Source organism: Cebus imitator, unplaced genomic scaffold, assembly GCF_001604975.1.
Source record: "Cebus imitator isolate Cc_AM_T3 unplaced genomic scaffold, Cebus_imitator-1.0 Scaffold307, whole genome shotgun sequence".
Taxonomy (NCBI): domain Eukaryota; kingdom Metazoa; phylum Chordata; class Mammalia; order Primates; family Cebidae; genus Cebus; species Cebus imitator.
The window spans coordinates 1711285-1728063 of record NW_016107622.1 but is presented as its reverse complement, the minus strand read 5'-3'; the positions used below and the strand labels follow the sequence as shown (position 1 = coordinate 1728063).

The window sequence follows — 16779 nt, the reverse complement described above, 5'->3', positions numbered from 1 at the left end:
AAAAAAAAAAAAAAAAAAAAGAAGAAGGTTGCCAGCCGTCAGCCATGTTGCTTTAGTTTCAGGATTAGCTAAAAGGCAGTGTGATGTGGCAAAAGATTACAAAGATTACAAGCCTCAGAGTGAGAGCAGCTGCCTCTACTGTTTGCAATCTGTGTGACATTGGGTGAGTTTCTTAGTTTCTCCAATACTGTTTTATTATCCGTAAAAGAAAGACAATAATCCCCCTACAGCAATGAAGGTTAAATGATTTGATGTTCCACTTGAACACGGAATATGATTTCCTAAAAAGCTCTAAGTCTGGGACATCATATACGGAAACGTGACAGAGCCTGTAAGACCCTGGGCTTGCTGCGTGGCAACCAATCTAAGGGCCTTTTTCCTTCCTCCTAGAGGTTTCAATTCTTCTCTTGCCATTCTCATTATGCCTTTCCTAGGAAATTGTGTGTAATTGAACACAACCATTCTTGAAACTAACAACATTTTCTATGTACCAATTACACTTGAGCTAACTGGTGGTATCAAAACAAGTATTGCAGAGTAGACTGTATGTCAAATGGCTTGGAGAGGATTTTATGTATATACCTCGGTTTATTTCATCCGCTTTTTGTTTGATTAATTCTTGAGCCATAGGGACACCATCCCAAAAAGAAAATTCTTTCCTTTCTTGCTCCAAGCAGAACATAAGTTAGCCTGAGGAGAAGGGACACATATGCAGTTCTCTTTGCATACTGAGCTCTTTAACCAGGTGTAATATGCAAAATATTTCATAACCAGAATGTCATACAGTCAATGAATCAGAAAGATACTGGCTTGATGCTGGCAAGGTCTGAGAGGTTTCTGCTGGCCAAGTGTAATTTCTTTAGTTTCCTGGGCTTGCAGGGAGGTTCCAAGCATTCTGGAAAACGGGTCAAGTGACAACTGAGTAAGGGAGTGGCATGGTAGAATACTGGGTACTGGGTGTTGACAAAAAAGTATTTCAATGTTTTAAAAAGTGGTGCCGGACGCGGTGGCTCAAGCCTGTAATCCCAGCACTTTGGGAGGCCGAGGCGGGTGGATCACGAGGTCAAGAGATCAAGACCATCCTGGTCAACATGGTGAAACCCCGTCTCTACTAAAACTACAAAAAATTAGCTGGGCATGGTGGCGCGTGCCTGTAATCCCAGCTACTCAGGAGGCTGAGGCAGGAGAATTGCCTGAACCCAGGAGGCGGAGGTTGCGGTGAGCCGAGAACGCGCCATTGCACTCCAGCCTGGGTAACATGAGGGAAACTCCGTCTCAAAAAAAAAAAGAAAAAAAAAAAGTGGTGTGGTCTTTGGTCATTTCACCTGACATTATCTCTGGATTTTTTTGCTACCTAGTTGTATCTATCCTCATGACACCCAGAACCCATGGAACCAGATGAAGCCATAGTTGCCATCTGTCTGGCTCAGGAAGGCTCACATATTTATTCCATTTATTCAGATTCATTACTGAAAAGACCACTTTACCTTCCAGGAGCATCTCCTTTCTCATCAAACCACACCTCCTCTCCAGACACGCCGATGAAGGAGGACTTGATGAGGAAGTCCAGGAGCTTTCTGCCGTCGATGGGCTTCATGGCATCGCAGAGGCCCACGTGGCCAGGGCAGAGGGCATGGTGCATATTCTGCAGTCCATGTGCCATGGCATAGATGGCATTGATGACAAACCCCATCTTACTGTCCTGGACATAGTTTTCTTCTAAGCTTTCATTGCCTGTAACAATAAAAGTAGATCACTATCAAGGTCACAATAATAAAGACTAGGCTCACAGGTTGAATTCTCAAATGCTTTCTGGGGCTCTTAGAGGAAGGGAATGGGCAGTGACACTGGCAGAGACCAAGCCCACCTGTGCAAGCTTTGCACTTGTGGCTAGCTCCAGTGGATTCCACCTGCAGATGGTTTATTCAGTCATATTCTCTCTATTCAATAATGGTCTTATGAGATATAAAACAAACTCCACAGAGGTGAAAATAAAGGACTTTCAAATATTGTAAAGAAATCCTGAAGGAGTAATGGAAATAATTCTTATGCCTTCTTTGTTCACAGGAACTTATATTAAAAATCTTCCTATATCATGGTACTAGAAAAGTATTTTTTATTCCTTTATGACAATCCACAGTTCACAGGAATTCAGTTTGTGCATTATCTAAACCATGGTATTTTCTTTTGGTGATTCCACTATTGGTACCATTTCTAGGGCCAGAAAAATCCAGAGTTAGAAGAAACAGCCAGTATGAATCTCTTCTTATATATGATTGACAAGGTGGAAATATTTAAATCAGATTTGCTAGTTATTAGAAACTCAGGTAAAATGTTTCTTGATGGAAGAGTCATACTACACATTAATTTTGGCCTTTAGATTTTACCTGTGAATTTTGAAAACCTGCAATCATTTCTACCTATGTCATAGGTGATCAAAAACTCCCCTACTGCCAAGCAGGTTCACAAGAATGGCACTGTTACATATAAGATCCATATTGGAAGTCTAGACTTCAGGACTTACATATGGATGAGAAATTTGGGAACCAATTGGGTTTGCTGAAATAAAGGTAGCAGGTTTGGAAAACAAAAAATGTATTTGGGACACATCACTGGCATAACTCAGAGACTGTAGTTGGTTCCTGAAACTTGCTTCTCTCTTCAGTGAGCTTTTCCTTCCTCATTTGACTGATAGTGGGGGATCGACGTGATATGTGCTTGAAGTATCAGAAGCTGGGAAAGTCAGCAATTCAGCTGCCTGTGGGGCTGAAAACAACATGGGGCTTCTCACACCCCCTGCCAGCTGCCTTCTTTGTTCCAGCCTAAATAGGTCACTGGACTCTAAGGCTCCCAGGCTAAGACTAGCAGAGAAATATTTAGGAAGTTAGACCGTTTGAGTCTTCAGAAGAAATGGCAAAGAGTTTTGACTTTGATATCAAACTTGGGATGAAAATGGACATTTTTAAAGAGTTCTATTTAAAGGCCTATCTATTTAGATGTAGTCAAAAGTTTGAAAAAGATATATGTATATCTACCCTGAGAGTGAGATCTAAAATACGCAGGCTGGGTTAAAGGAGAAGAAGATTAGATTTTAATCCATTTTTCAGCTTTGGGTGATAGGACATTGTTAAAAGAGTAATTTTCTAAAGCAATGTTTTCCTGATTGAAAGGAAATTTTCCAAGAGGAAATGAAGAGAGACAGGAAGGGCATTTAAAAATCAAACCGCACATAATAACTATAGAAAGTTATATAAGACAGAAAGAAAAGATCATCCTTCCAAAACTGCACAGTCATTTAAACAGAGTATCTTCTGTCTTCTGTCACCCAGGACCCTTACTGTTGGATTTCTTTCTCTCCCTCTCCAAACCTACTGGGATCATAAAAGAGGTAAATTTGTGCTGTCTGTCTGGTAACTCTTTTTTTTTTTGTCTGATAACTCTTAAACAAGCCCTGATAGGCTTGCCCAGAACCCCAAATGCTAAATATTAAAGCTACTCTCTCTTAGTAGCTTTAGAATCAGAGCTAAAGAAAAAAAAAAAAGACAAAAATTGAGTGGCAAAATAACCTTCAAGGCAGCAGCCCATTAAGGTCAATACTAAATACTAAAACCATCACCCAAAGTCTCAGTCATTCCAGCCAACACCAGGATCAAACTGTAGAAAAATATCACAATAAACACCCAATGTTCTTTACCAAATGAAAAATTATCTGTTAGGGACAAGCCTTATGGCCACTGAGTTTGCTTTTCTTGGTTTTATAACTACTATTTAAGATTTATTTTACATAGATAAAAAATTACATTGGTGTTCCTGGTACAATAAGCCAGTGCCAGTGGTTGTCTAGTGGATACTAAACACTCATCAGCACTGAGACAGGAACTGTTCTTGGACACCTGTGAGATCAGGGATTTTTTTTTGACCCTCATTTAGAGTGATCATGTAACATGTCTTGGGTCACTTTTTAGAGAGAGAGTTAGTGTTGGTAATGATTATTTTGAAGAACACAGGTGTAAACAAGGCAAACTAGGCAAATTGTGTCATGTCTTTTAACCCAAATGCCTTCTGTGTCTATCTTCTGATGTTATCATGGGTAAAATTAATATACGAATATGTATGTATAGATGCAAGTAAACATATGGACATAGATGTATACATATGTATATACAAACAATAAACAGTCAATAGAATGTTATTATTATTTTTTAACTAATTTCACACTTGTCTAATTTTTTTTTTTTGAGATGGAGTCTCACTCTGTCATCAGGCTGGAGTGCAGTGGCCCAATCTCAGCTCACTGCAACCTCCACCTCCCAGGTTCAAGTGATTCTCCCACCTCAGCCTCCTGAGTAGCTGGGACTACAGGCACCATGCCCAGCTAATTTTGGTATTTTTAGTAGAGATGGGGTTTCACCATGTTGACCAGGATGGTCTCTCTTGACCTTGTGATCCTCCCGCCTTGGCCTCCCAAAGTGCTGGGATTACAGGCATGAGCCACAGTGCCTGGCCACACTTACCTAATCTTTAAAAAAATTATTTGATAAATGTTTATTCATACCTATGATATACCCGGCACTGTTTTTGGCAATGGGGTATTATGTAGACAAAACGTACAAGAATCCCTGATGTCACAGGACTCAAATTCTTATAAAAGGCTATAGAAAAAAATTTTTTAATTAATATAACTAAGAAAATTTCTGTAATGATTACAATTAAATAAGTGTGATAGAAAAAATAAAAGAAAACAGGAAAGAAAAATTGGGAATGCTGAGACAGTATTATGTAGACCGGTTAGAGTCGACCTCACTAAAAGAGGAGAGTTGAGTGAATGATTGAAAAAGAATAGGGAGTTAATCAGGCAAATATCTGGGAAAGAGCATTTAAGGGAAAGGCAATAGCTTCATATCTACAGTAGTAATAATACTAGCTACCACTTCTTGAGTGTTTGTTATATACAATGCTTAATAAATGAACTATAATGCTCACCATAATCTGCCAACTAAATATTGGTCTCACTGTTTGACAGGTGAGGAAACTACGTGATATAACCAGATTCAAATGCCTCCTCAGTCCTTGTTCTTCCTGTCACACTTAGTGGCAATGCAAGGGCAGGTATAGAAATCTAGGGGAGACACTTTTCTGGTAACAGAGGGCAGGGCATCCTTCAGTGCCCTGACATCATTGTCAAGCCTGGGTTAGGACTTCTCCCTGGGATCATTCCAGATGTTCACAGCTGTCTCTCTGACTACAAGTACTGGCACCCCATCTATCAATAGCAAATGATGACAAAGAAGCCCATTCTGTCAGTGTCATATTGAGAGCCGGGAGGCTAGACACATGCCTCCGGGGAATATTTGTAATGTAATAGCTCACACCCCTTTCCAAAATAAACACAGGGTTTGTGTGTTTATGTCCATCTGAAGTGGGTTCCTGTGTTCTCTTACCCTGCCAGTCCCCTGGCTCTGTACACCCCGGGGAGTCCTACTGTCAGGAAGAACTCTCTTCAGCTACTGCCTCAGTCTCAGGCTTCCTGGCCCCAGTCTAATGAACTAGCATGGAGGGACATGTGACATAAAGTTGGAAGGTCATGTGGCTTTAACAGGGCCATTTCCTTTACCACAGCAACTGTCCCAGATAACGTTTTAAGGATCTCTTATCGGACAAACAAAATCTATGATAGCCTTCTCTGTCCTCTAAAGATCCTATATTTTCGTGAATAGAGAATTATAAACTAATAACATTGTCACTTGGTGGGAAGGTGAAAACACTTCGGTTTCCTGGGGTTTAGTGCCTTTTCATAACACTTGTCTCAGAGTTATTAGCAAGAGGGAGATTTTATGAATCATTTTCTGTGGTCCGTTAACTATTTGGGACCACTAGGATATCATTAAACCATTACCTTTTTAATATGCTAAATGGAACCAAATAATTGCAATTGACTGTGTTTATTTACTTTCAAAAGAATACCTGCCTAACTACTTCACTGTGGGTTATGAAAATAGCTGCCTTGGTTCTAAATAGTAATCTTGTTCTTATTGTGAAAGCTCAACAAGGCCTATAAACTGCTACCTGACTCAGCAGCATGCAGGCTGTCCATGGGGACAGGAACAGACAGGGTAGCCTCTGAAAACAGGAAATTCATGGTGGCTGGGAGAAGGGTCAGTAACTCCATCTGCTGTCATTTAGGATGGTTTTTCAGCAGAGTGGCAGAGCAGAAAGAACTCTGGACGAGGCACAGGAGCAGCTGGGATTAGATACAGTTCTGCTGTATCGTATCAACAATATATTTCCAGCCAGGTTTGGTGGCTCATGCCTGTAATCCCAGCACTTTGGGAGGTCGAGGTGGGTGGATCACTTGAGGTCAGGAGTTCAAGACCAGACAGGCCAACATGCTGAATCCCTGTCTCTACTAAAAATACAAAAAAAAAAAAAAAAAATTAGCCAGGCGTGGCGGCAGGCACCTGTAATCCCAGCTACAAGTCTATTCCTAGATCTACCGCTTATTCAGATCTAAATTTGGGAAGGAAATAAATACATTGGCTGGCCCACTAAAATTGCAGGAGTCCTAAATTCAAGGTGACAGAGTTAGCAGGGACAGTTGCAGACCTTATATGTAGGCATTCCCTGGCAGGTGGCTCTGTGTATGCATGCGGCAGCCCTAGCCAACTCGTGGAGCGGTCCCATTACAAACAACAGGACATTTGTCAGCACAAATTATTAGCTTAATGCTTGTTTGTTCTGAGCTGTTAGTAATATTGTCCCAGTTTGAATGTCCAGAATTGAAAAATATAGAGAATAGATTGAAAGAATATTTAGCCCAATAAAGTACCTTTGTTGATGCCTGTTTGATTTTGTTAATGCAACCCCATCACTATGCATGTAGGTCTAATGATACTTTTCCAGTCTAAATCCTTGGCATTAACTTCAAATTAAAAGAACAAACACCATAAGCATTAGCGTATCTCCTCATAAGGCAAGGAAGCATTCAGGGAAACAATGGTAAACATGACTCGCCCTAGAAAAAATATTCTTCTGATTTTTTGACATTTGTAGCTCTCCACTGCTTCTTTTTGCCTGACAGCATTATATATTCAATACCTAATTTGATACAATCTCAATTCAGATCAAAATAGAAAGGGCTGTAATTATTTTATATTGTTAACATATCGAGCAAAGAAAATGAAATTCATATTCCTTTAAATTGCCTGAGTCTTAGATGTATTGAAGGAAGATTAATCAGGTCATTTTTAAAATAATGACCTCAAAGGGATAAAGTGCCCTCAATTTTGCTTGAAGGCCTGGGCTGCTAAAGTTTCCTTATGCATTTCCAGGGAGAATTTGAGATAAGATTCAGAACTGTCTAGCCTTGCCTGTGTCTAAGTCTAAGACCTGGGAATTGTTTCCTCTGACACTAGATTTTACTCTTTCCCTAAAGCATTCTCTCTGCTCACATCACAGAAAAATATAACAAACCCATTATTTTCTCTTCAGTTTATTAAAATGTAAATTAACTCCTATGTAGGAGAAGAGAAGAAAGGAAAGATCATTTAATCAAGCACATGTTATTATCAGTGTTATTATTAGCTGAATTTCTATTGCTTAACCCCACCTGGGCTTTACATGTACTAACAATACAGAAACTTGCCTAAATGCATCATTACAATCTATTGTTAAAACAGAAATTTTCCAGGTGTGTGACATATAAACAGCAGGCTCTTTGCAAATTGACAATAATATATGGTAGATCTTGATTCTCTGAAAACTCAACTGCACTTAGCTAATCCATATTTCAAAAAATTATGGTGTATCTGGAAAACAAACAAGGATAATCACAAAGGTGTTTAAGTGATGCTGAGGATCAGTCAATAACAGTTGAATTTGGGGGCTCTTTGTTTCTTTAAGAGAGAAAACAAGGGCTGCTTGCTGTGTGCCTTTGCTGTTATTATTGATCTGGCTCAAAACAGTGTCACAGAGTTATAAACCACTCCCCCTGGAGTAACTAATCTTTGCAGGTCTGCAGTAGGCATTTGGCAGATAACCATAGAGAGAGAGTATGCTACAGAGAGCTGACTGCTTTAGCCAGTGTGGGGAGTTAGACTGTTGTTAGAATCTATCAGGAACCAAGTCCTTAATCAACAACCTGCTGGGTCAGAATCTTTGCCAAGCCTATTCCTTTTGGCCTATCCCACACTCTAAGAAGGCAGATCTATTCTCATAGCACCACCTGTATTTATTTATGGGTAATAGGGAAGGATACTTTTCTTTAGATATGTAAGAAAATTTCAAAGTGTATGCTATTATGGTCCTCTTTGAATCCCAAGCAATGATGTGTCCTTTCTGAGTATCTCTGTTTTCAGGCTGCAGTGATTTAGGCTATGCTAATAACACAAAGAAAATAATACAAAGTGAAATGGAAGAGCTATTGTAAAAACTCTACTTCTTTCTAACCTGTTTTATTAGGGTCTAATGCAATATCTTCTGGTAATCAATATAAGGTCTTGCTTATTACAAAATCAAAACCATAAATGTTATATGGCATTAATACTGTAAATCCACTTTTATGATTGATTCCTGATGAATGCAACAAAATATCTATAAGTTGACAAAATGCCACACTTAAAAAGTTTATGTTAGGATATATTAAAGAGTATCCTTTAGCTGTTTTCCCTGGAATTAATATGCCAAGTAGATGAAATGGGGACATGGAACAGAAGCCTGCCATGTTCTGGACAGACTTTGTGATTTAAACATTAGGCCATAAGGTTTACTACTGTATCAGCAACACATGGGAATAAGATACACTGTGGATTTTTGTTTAAGGTTCATTTCTTCATGGCACTATTAGCTGGTATTTTATGTAGACTTATCAGTCCAGTTAAATGATGACACTCTGTCCCAATGCTGTAATTGTGAGGATTTCTTGAATGTTACCTTTTATGTGGTGTCTCCCAATAGCATCTCTTCAAAAAGTCAAATTTAGAATTCCCAAGGGCCTGATAAAAACTCACGGCTAGTGAAACTTTATCACAGAATTTAAGAAGACTAATGTTGTCAAGAGCACACAGGCAAGGCAGTCTTAGTGACATCTGTTGATAAAACAAATGTTGGGCCCAGACTTTACGCAAATCTGTTTGGATATATCAGCCACTCTGCTCAGGTTGCAAAGGGCATGTTTGCAGAAACAAGAATTACAAATACAGATTCTACAATAAGAAGGATCACCTTGAGAGGTCACGATCTGAGCCAAATCTATTTAAATTACACTCAGGAATGAAATACAAGCACTGCACTATAGCTAGTAGAGTTGTTTCTCACGGGGTATGTGTTAATGATTTTCAAATAGCTACACATACGTATACCAAGATTGAACAAATGAATAAATGAACAGCAGGTGGTAGAAGCCAGCATTTTGTCACTGTTGGGTGGTGAAATTACAAATAAGCAAAAGGAGAAAGCTAGAATAAACCATGTGGTACAGGGAAACATCAGCACAAATTTAAATTAAGTTTGGTATATAAACTGATATACAGAAATGATTACAGATACATGTTTACATGTGGTTTGGCATACATGTATTACACAGTTCTTTTCACTGAATAAGCAACACTCCAATAGGAGCAAGCACACCGAATGCCCAGATCTTGGTTTCGAATACAATTCTTCAATAAAAGGGATCAGGACTTTTTGGAGAAAAAAAAAATCATGTGTGGTGGAGGTAAAGGAAATATACAAGATGAGCCTAAAGCATTTTGTAGTACCAGAGAGTGAAGAATTGCTCGAAAAACAAAACAGTGGAAACCGGGCATGGAGGCTCACAACTGTAATCCCAGCAGTTTGGGAGGCCGAGGTGGGCAGATCACTTGAGGTCAGCAGTTTGGGGCCAGCCTGGCCAACATGGTGAATCCCCATATCTACTAAAAGTACAAAAATTAACCAGAAATTGCTTGAGCCCAGGAGGGAGGCAGAGGTTGCAGTGAACTGAGATCGTGCCACTGCACTACAGACTGGGCAACAGAGAAAGACTCCATCTTAAAATAATAGTAATAAAAATAAAACAACAACAACAAAAACAAAAACAGTGGAGATATGTCAAAGGGACCCAGGAGCCAGCTGAAAGGCTTCCAGCCAGAGCCAGAAAAATTTGAGTAACAAAATAAATAAATGTAGTGGATTTTAATCCAGTGTTTAACATAAATACCCATGCTGATATGAATAAATAAGTAAAAAATAAATGAGAGAGAAAAGAAAAATTTGTACAGAATAATTTAAAATAATATGTGTAGATACTCTGTTCTCAACAAGGTGAAACATAACTCTCCATTCTTTAAGTGGATCGTTCACTGAGTGACTAGCTTTCAAAGAGTATAACATTTTTCAAAAAAGGCATTAAAAAGTAATTTTATAGTAAGTCTGGTAAACACTACCTTAGCCAAGTGATCAATGTCAACATCATCAGTGATAAACTGATCATATATACTGGAGAATGTCACTTTATCTTTTGGCCTTCCTCTTCCTAATCCCAACTGAACTATGAGAAATCAGTTAGCCAAAGTCAAACTTAGGGACATTCCACAAAATACCTGACCAGTACCTTTACAAACTGTCAATGGCATCAAAAACAAGAGGAGGTCGAGGACTGTCACAGCCCAGAGAAGCCTATGGAAACAAGGAAAATAAATGAAATGTGGTGTCCTGAGTAGAATTCTGGGACAGAAAAAAGAAAAAAAAATGATGAAATCTGAAAAAAATGAAGTTTAGTTAATAATAACGCATCAATCATCAATATTGGTTCATTATGGCACATGTTGCATGGCAATATAAGATATTAATAATAGGGAAATCTAGGTGTGGAGGACTCTGTGCTATCTTTTTTTATTTATCTATTTTCTTTTGAGATGGTGTCTTTCTCTGTCACCCAGGCTGGAGTGCAATAGCACAATCTCAGCTCACTACAGCCTCCACCTTCTGGGTTCAAGTAATTCTCCTCCCAAGCAGCTGGGATTACAGGCACCCACCACCACGCCCAGCTAATTTTTTGTATTTTTAGTAGAGATGGGGTTTCACTACGTTGACCAGGCTGGTCTCAATCTCCTGACGTCGTGATCTGCCCACCTCGGCCTCCCAAAGTGCTGGGATTACAGGCGTGAGCCACTGTGCCAGCCCTCTGTGCTATTTTTGCAACTTTTCTCTAACAGTATTCTAAAATGCAAACTTTAGTTTTAAAAACTGTCCAAGAACCAGTCTAACATGTGGCCCAGCGTCAGGTACAAAGTGATTATGTGATTAAACACTTGCTCTGTGATAGGAACTCCATTAGGGGCTTTATGTGTGCTGTTCTATTCAACTAACAAGGACTTACGAAATGAGTGACAGGACTAACCTCAATTTATTGATGAACAATCTAAAAAAACTAGTGGGTCAGATAATTTGTCCAAGATCACTCAGCTGATGTGGATGCGGCGGTCACTAGATTAATACCCAGCCTTCCTGACTCTGGAACTCTCACTCTTAAGTACTAGGTACTTCTGCCTCTTGCTTAGTTACTGCCCAGGAGTAATATTACACTCAGCAAGCTGATGGAAAGATGTGAGATTTGTCGCAATATTAACAAATGTTTGTGTGTGCAAAATAAAATTTGTCCCTGACTGGAGACCATAAATAATCTATAAAGAGACCTTCTACAACATATGATCACACATAATGTTGCCATGATTTATTTAACATGAATGATGTTAATATAGAGACAGAATTTTTCGCATAGCTCTTTACATAGATGCTTTGTTCATCACTGCATAAAGAAGGTTAAGAATCAACAGGCAAAAATAATTTGGAAAGAAGCTCACTACTAGAAGTCAGTATTACGGATTCTACAACCCTTGGACCAACACAGCTACAATAAGAATTTACAAAGAACTACGATTCCCTAAGGTTTTGTCTTAGTTCTCAGACTGTTATAAGGTCATTTCTTATGAACACAATTGTTGCTCACACACTTAAAAAGCTTCAAGTGCACCTTCTCTTTTGTTGCCAGTGCTTTTGATGTTTTAGTAATGAAGTCCTTGCCTATGCCTGTGTCCTGAAGGGTTTTGTCTAGGTTTTCTTCTAGGGTTTTTATGGTGGTAAGTCTTTAATCCATCTGGAGTTAATTTTAGTGTAAGGTGTCAGGAAGGGGTCCCGTTTCCGCTTTCTGCACATGGCTAGCCAGTTTTACCAACACCATTTATTAAATAGGGAATCCTTTCCCCACTGCTTATTTTCGTGAGGTTTGTCAAAGATCAGATGGTTGTAGTTGTGTGGTGTTGCCTTCGACGCCTCTGTCTTGTTCCATTGGTCTATGTCTCTGTTTTGCTACCTGTAGACTTGTAGTATAGTTTTAAGTCATGTAGTGTAAAACACCAAAAGCATTGGCAACAGAAGCCGAAATAGTCAAATGGGATCAAACTAAACTCCAGAGCTTCTGCACAGCAAAAGAAACAATCATTAGAGTGATCCGGTAACCAACAGAATGGGAAAAAATGTTTGCAATCTACCCATCTGACAAAGGGCTAATATCCAGAATCCACAAAGAACTAAAACAGATTTACTAGAAAAAAAGCAAACAAATCCATTCAAAAGTGGGTGAACGGTATGAGCAGACACTTTTCAAAAGAAGACATACATGAGGCCAACAAACACATGAAAAAATGCTCATCATCACTGGTCATTAGAGAAATGCAAATCAAAACCACATTGAGATACCATCTCACTCCAGTTAAAATGGTGATCATTAAAAAATCTGGAGACAACAGATGCTGGAGAGGATATGGAGAAATAGGAACACTTTTACACTATTGGTGGGAGTGTAAGTTAGTTCAGCCATTGTGGAAGACAGTGTGACAATTCCTCAAGGACCTAGAAATAGAAATACCATTTGCACCAGTAATCTCATTACTGGGTATATACCCAAAGGATTATAAATTGTTCTATTATAAAGACACATGCACACATTAGTTCACTGCAGCACTGTTTAAAATAGCAAAGACCTGGAACCAACCCAAATGCCCATCGATAATAGACTAGACAAGGAAAATGTGGCACATATACACCATGGAACACTATGCAGCCATAAAAAATGATGAGTTTGTGTCCTTTGTAGGGACATGGATGAATCTGGAAACCATCATTCTCAGCAAAGTGACACAAGAACAGAAAATCAAAAACCACATGTTCTCACCTATAGGAGGGTGTTGAACAATGAGAACATGTGGACACAGGGAGGGAAGTGTCACACACTGGGGTCTGTTGGCGGGGACTAGGGGAGGAACAGCAGGGGCTGGGGAGGTTGGGGAGAGATAATATGGGGAGAAATGCCAGATATAGGTGACAAGGGGATGGAAGCAGCACACCACCTTGCCATGTATGTACCTATGCATCAATCCTGCATGATCTGCACATGTACCCCAAAACCTAAAGTACAATTAAAAAAAAGAAAAAAAAAAACAAGCTCCAAGTACATTTTCTCTTCTAGAGGTAAATACACAAAGAAGGTTAAGGTGTTGAACAATGAGAACACATGGACACAGGGAGGGGAGCACTACACACTGGGGTCAGTTGGGGGGAAATAGGGGAGGGACAGTGGGGGGTGGGGAGTTGGGGAGAGATAGCAAGGGGAGAGATTCCAGATGTAGGTGATGGGGAGGAAGGTAGCAAATCACACTGCCACGTGTGTACCTATGCAACAATCTTGCATGTTATTCACATGTACCCCAAAACCTAAAATGCAATAAAATAAATAAATGGAGAAAAAAAATTAAAAAAAAACTCTAATTAAATGAGAGGCCCTTGAGGGAGGCATATGGTCATGGTTGTTAATATTAGTTTAAAGCCCAAATAATAAGAACAAACTTTAAAGAGGCTCTAAGGTGTCATGAGGAATTCTCTGAGAGAAACTGTGCCGATGCTCAAGGCTTCTAGTTAAGGCTGGCTGCACCGTTGGGATTAGGTCTTTGCAAACTGACCTTGCGCTGGCTTACCAAAACACACTCATCAAAAGTGTGATTGAGAAACATATGGAGTTTAGCATCTCTGGGCCAATATTTCTGTTGACTGTGGAACTTCTTTAGTGCTTTAGGGGAATTCTGCTTTCTAGAAAGTCATGTGTTATTCCCTTTTTGGATGATGTATCCATAGTGGGATTCAGTCCTACTGAAATGCTAATTGGGCAACATGTCAAGATTTTCCCTGATGGTTTCTAGTTGTTTAGAAATGAGAATATATGAGACAAATACAAATGTGTTCAGGTGCTTATTTGACTACACTTATTCTAGGTTCATTTTTATGCCAAAAGTAAATTATTTTCTAATATTACAAGAGAAACATCTTCAATTAGAGCTTGGAATTTAGATGAAATAGGAGTGATCCCTCTACCTCCTCAATGTAAGTATTTGATTCTGAAAACCGCATAAACCAGGAGCCAATGCTAGAGAGAAGGAGGGAGACAAAGATCTTAACATACTGCTAACCACTTGGCTTTTCTAACCAAAACCAAGAAAACAGGAAAAATAGACTATAGTCACATATAACTAAGGCTAGATTGAAGGAATGAGCAATGAATACCTTAACTCATCATAAAGGAAGAAGTCTAGACTGATGTACTAGATTTACACCAAAGTCTGTGTTAGTTGAGGACAATCTTGGTTCTAGGTACGAAATGCAGTGGTAGTACAGCAGAACTCTCTTACCATGTGTGTGCATGCATGTGGGTTTGCACATGCTTTGAGTTACATACTGGAAGGTATGCATTCAAAGCACTCTGCTGTTTTGGGGCCTGCTATTTTGTAGCATCCTCCAACTGAAGTTAACATAGAAAGAGACAGCTTTCTTCTCATTAACAGAGGAAGTGATTAGCTGCGAGTAAGGTTAGAAATGTGGCTTTTTCGCTGGGCGCAGTGCTCATGCCTGTAATCCCAGGACTTTGGGAGGCTGAGGTGGGCAGATCACAGGGTCAGGAGTTCAAGACCAGCCTGGCCAATATAGTGAAACCCTGATCCTACTAAAAATACAAAAAATAGCCAGGGATGATGGCATGTGCCTGTAGTACCAGCTACTCAGGAGGCTGAGGCAGGAGAATTGCTTGAACCCGGGAAATGGACGTTGCAGTGAGCTGAGATCACACCACTGTACTCCAGCTTGGGCAACAAAGTGAGACTTCATCTCAAAAAAAAAAAAAAAAAAATGTGTGATTTCTCTCATCCAAGTACTAACCAAGCCTGACCCCTGACCCTGCTTAGCTTCTGAGATCAGATGAGATCAGGAGCATTCAGGGTGGTATAGCCCCTGCACTGATTTCTTACACATCTGGGAACAAAAGCAAAAATGCAGCAGCAGAGAAGACTACAGCCTTCAACAAGGGACAAGAAAATCATTGCAGAGATTGTTTTGCTGAAAAATGGGCACCTGTACCAAGATAGGTGTATTAATTCTGTGTATGCTCAGAAACAGTTAAGAAAGAAAAACCACGGAAAAGATTGATCAGCATGACACTGCCACACTAATTAAATATGACAGCTTCTTCTATGGGCTAGGTCAACAGGAAAACCATTATCAGAAGCTTCTCTAAGTACACACCTGGCATTGATTTTTCAGTAGTGCCCTCTGAAAGCTTACAGAATCTCAAGTGAAGGCAGAAATGATTTTCTTTTGCCTCAACAACTGCTGAATCATAGTCACCAGGTATGTCTGCAACTGCTAATGTAAACTCAAGCAGCATACAGAATTCCTTGGTGGATTGTTTTCAGACTGTATTCATCAAGGAGGAAGAGCCTGTTCTGTGGGCTCCTATGGTCCCCGGCTTCCTGCAGTGGAATGTGATGGTGGTACAAGTTATGGAAGCCCAGTGTAGCTTAGAATGAGAGGGTAAAGGATAGTGAGGGCTAGTATCCTGCCAGAAATCCAGCACAGCCCTTCTCCTATGCAAAACTTCTTCACATTGTCAGCGTAGACTGTGACGTCAGCACACATTGCTTGTTTTCATGCAGTAGTAAATTATTTAGACTATTATTGTCTTTCATATCATCTCAATTGTTCCCATTGTGAATGACTAACAACTCAGCAACAGGATGATGATCTAACTGAGGCATGATTATTGATAGTGACTACAATACATTTAAGAATATTCAAAAGAAAACCTGATATGATGACTATAAGCTATCACTCAAGATTATTGAATAAAAGCTGTAATATAAAATGAGGTGTCTATTTATTATATTAGTCAAATTCAAGGCTCTTAATGTCTGTGGGAATAAAATAAGCTGTGTATAAATGGGAAAAAAATGAAAGGGAAAAGTTCAGGTGATTATTTTAGTCTAAAACAGTGAGATGTTCTTCAAGTCCCTTAAATGTAGAACAAAAATTATGTTCCATGTTAAGGATGTGAATTGAGTTTGGATGGAAAGGAACTATTGAATGTTCAGGTCCATTCAGTTTTTTTGATGGGATGAAAATGTCAGCACCTGATATACTAGGAATTTTTACTTGCTTTTAGAATAAAATTGACAATGCCAGTTCATTCTACGAAGTTATTCAAGAGAATAAGTATTTAATACTACAGTGATTGCATTTCCATTTAGAAAATTGCCTACTCAGCTGTTCATGGAGTATGTTTCATATGTCTAACTCTGGACAGTTTGTATATAATAGAGTCAAACTTTGTGGGTCCAACCATAAGGATAAGGATTTAAGAAAGGCTGCAGTCACTATGGAATCCCAGAGAAGATATATGGAGGAAGATGGGCATTAGACTGC

At 39.3% G+C, this 16779-nt stretch overlaps 1 protein-coding gene across 4 annotated transcripts in view; it reads right to left on the bottom strand.

Moving 5' to 3' along the window:
* Nucleotides 1-16779, bottom strand: part of GRM1 (glutamate metabotropic receptor 1) — a 424047-nt gene that overhangs the window by 82469 nt on the left and 324799 nt on the right. For all 4 annotated transcript variants that reach the window (XM_017503249.2, XM_017503247.2, XM_017503248.2 and 1 more), the window contains exon 5: nt 1488-1734. In XM_017503249.2, coding sequence (XP_017358738.1) covers nt 1488-1734 — 247 coding nt within the window. The remainder of the gene's footprint in view (nt 1-1487; nt 1735-16779) is intronic.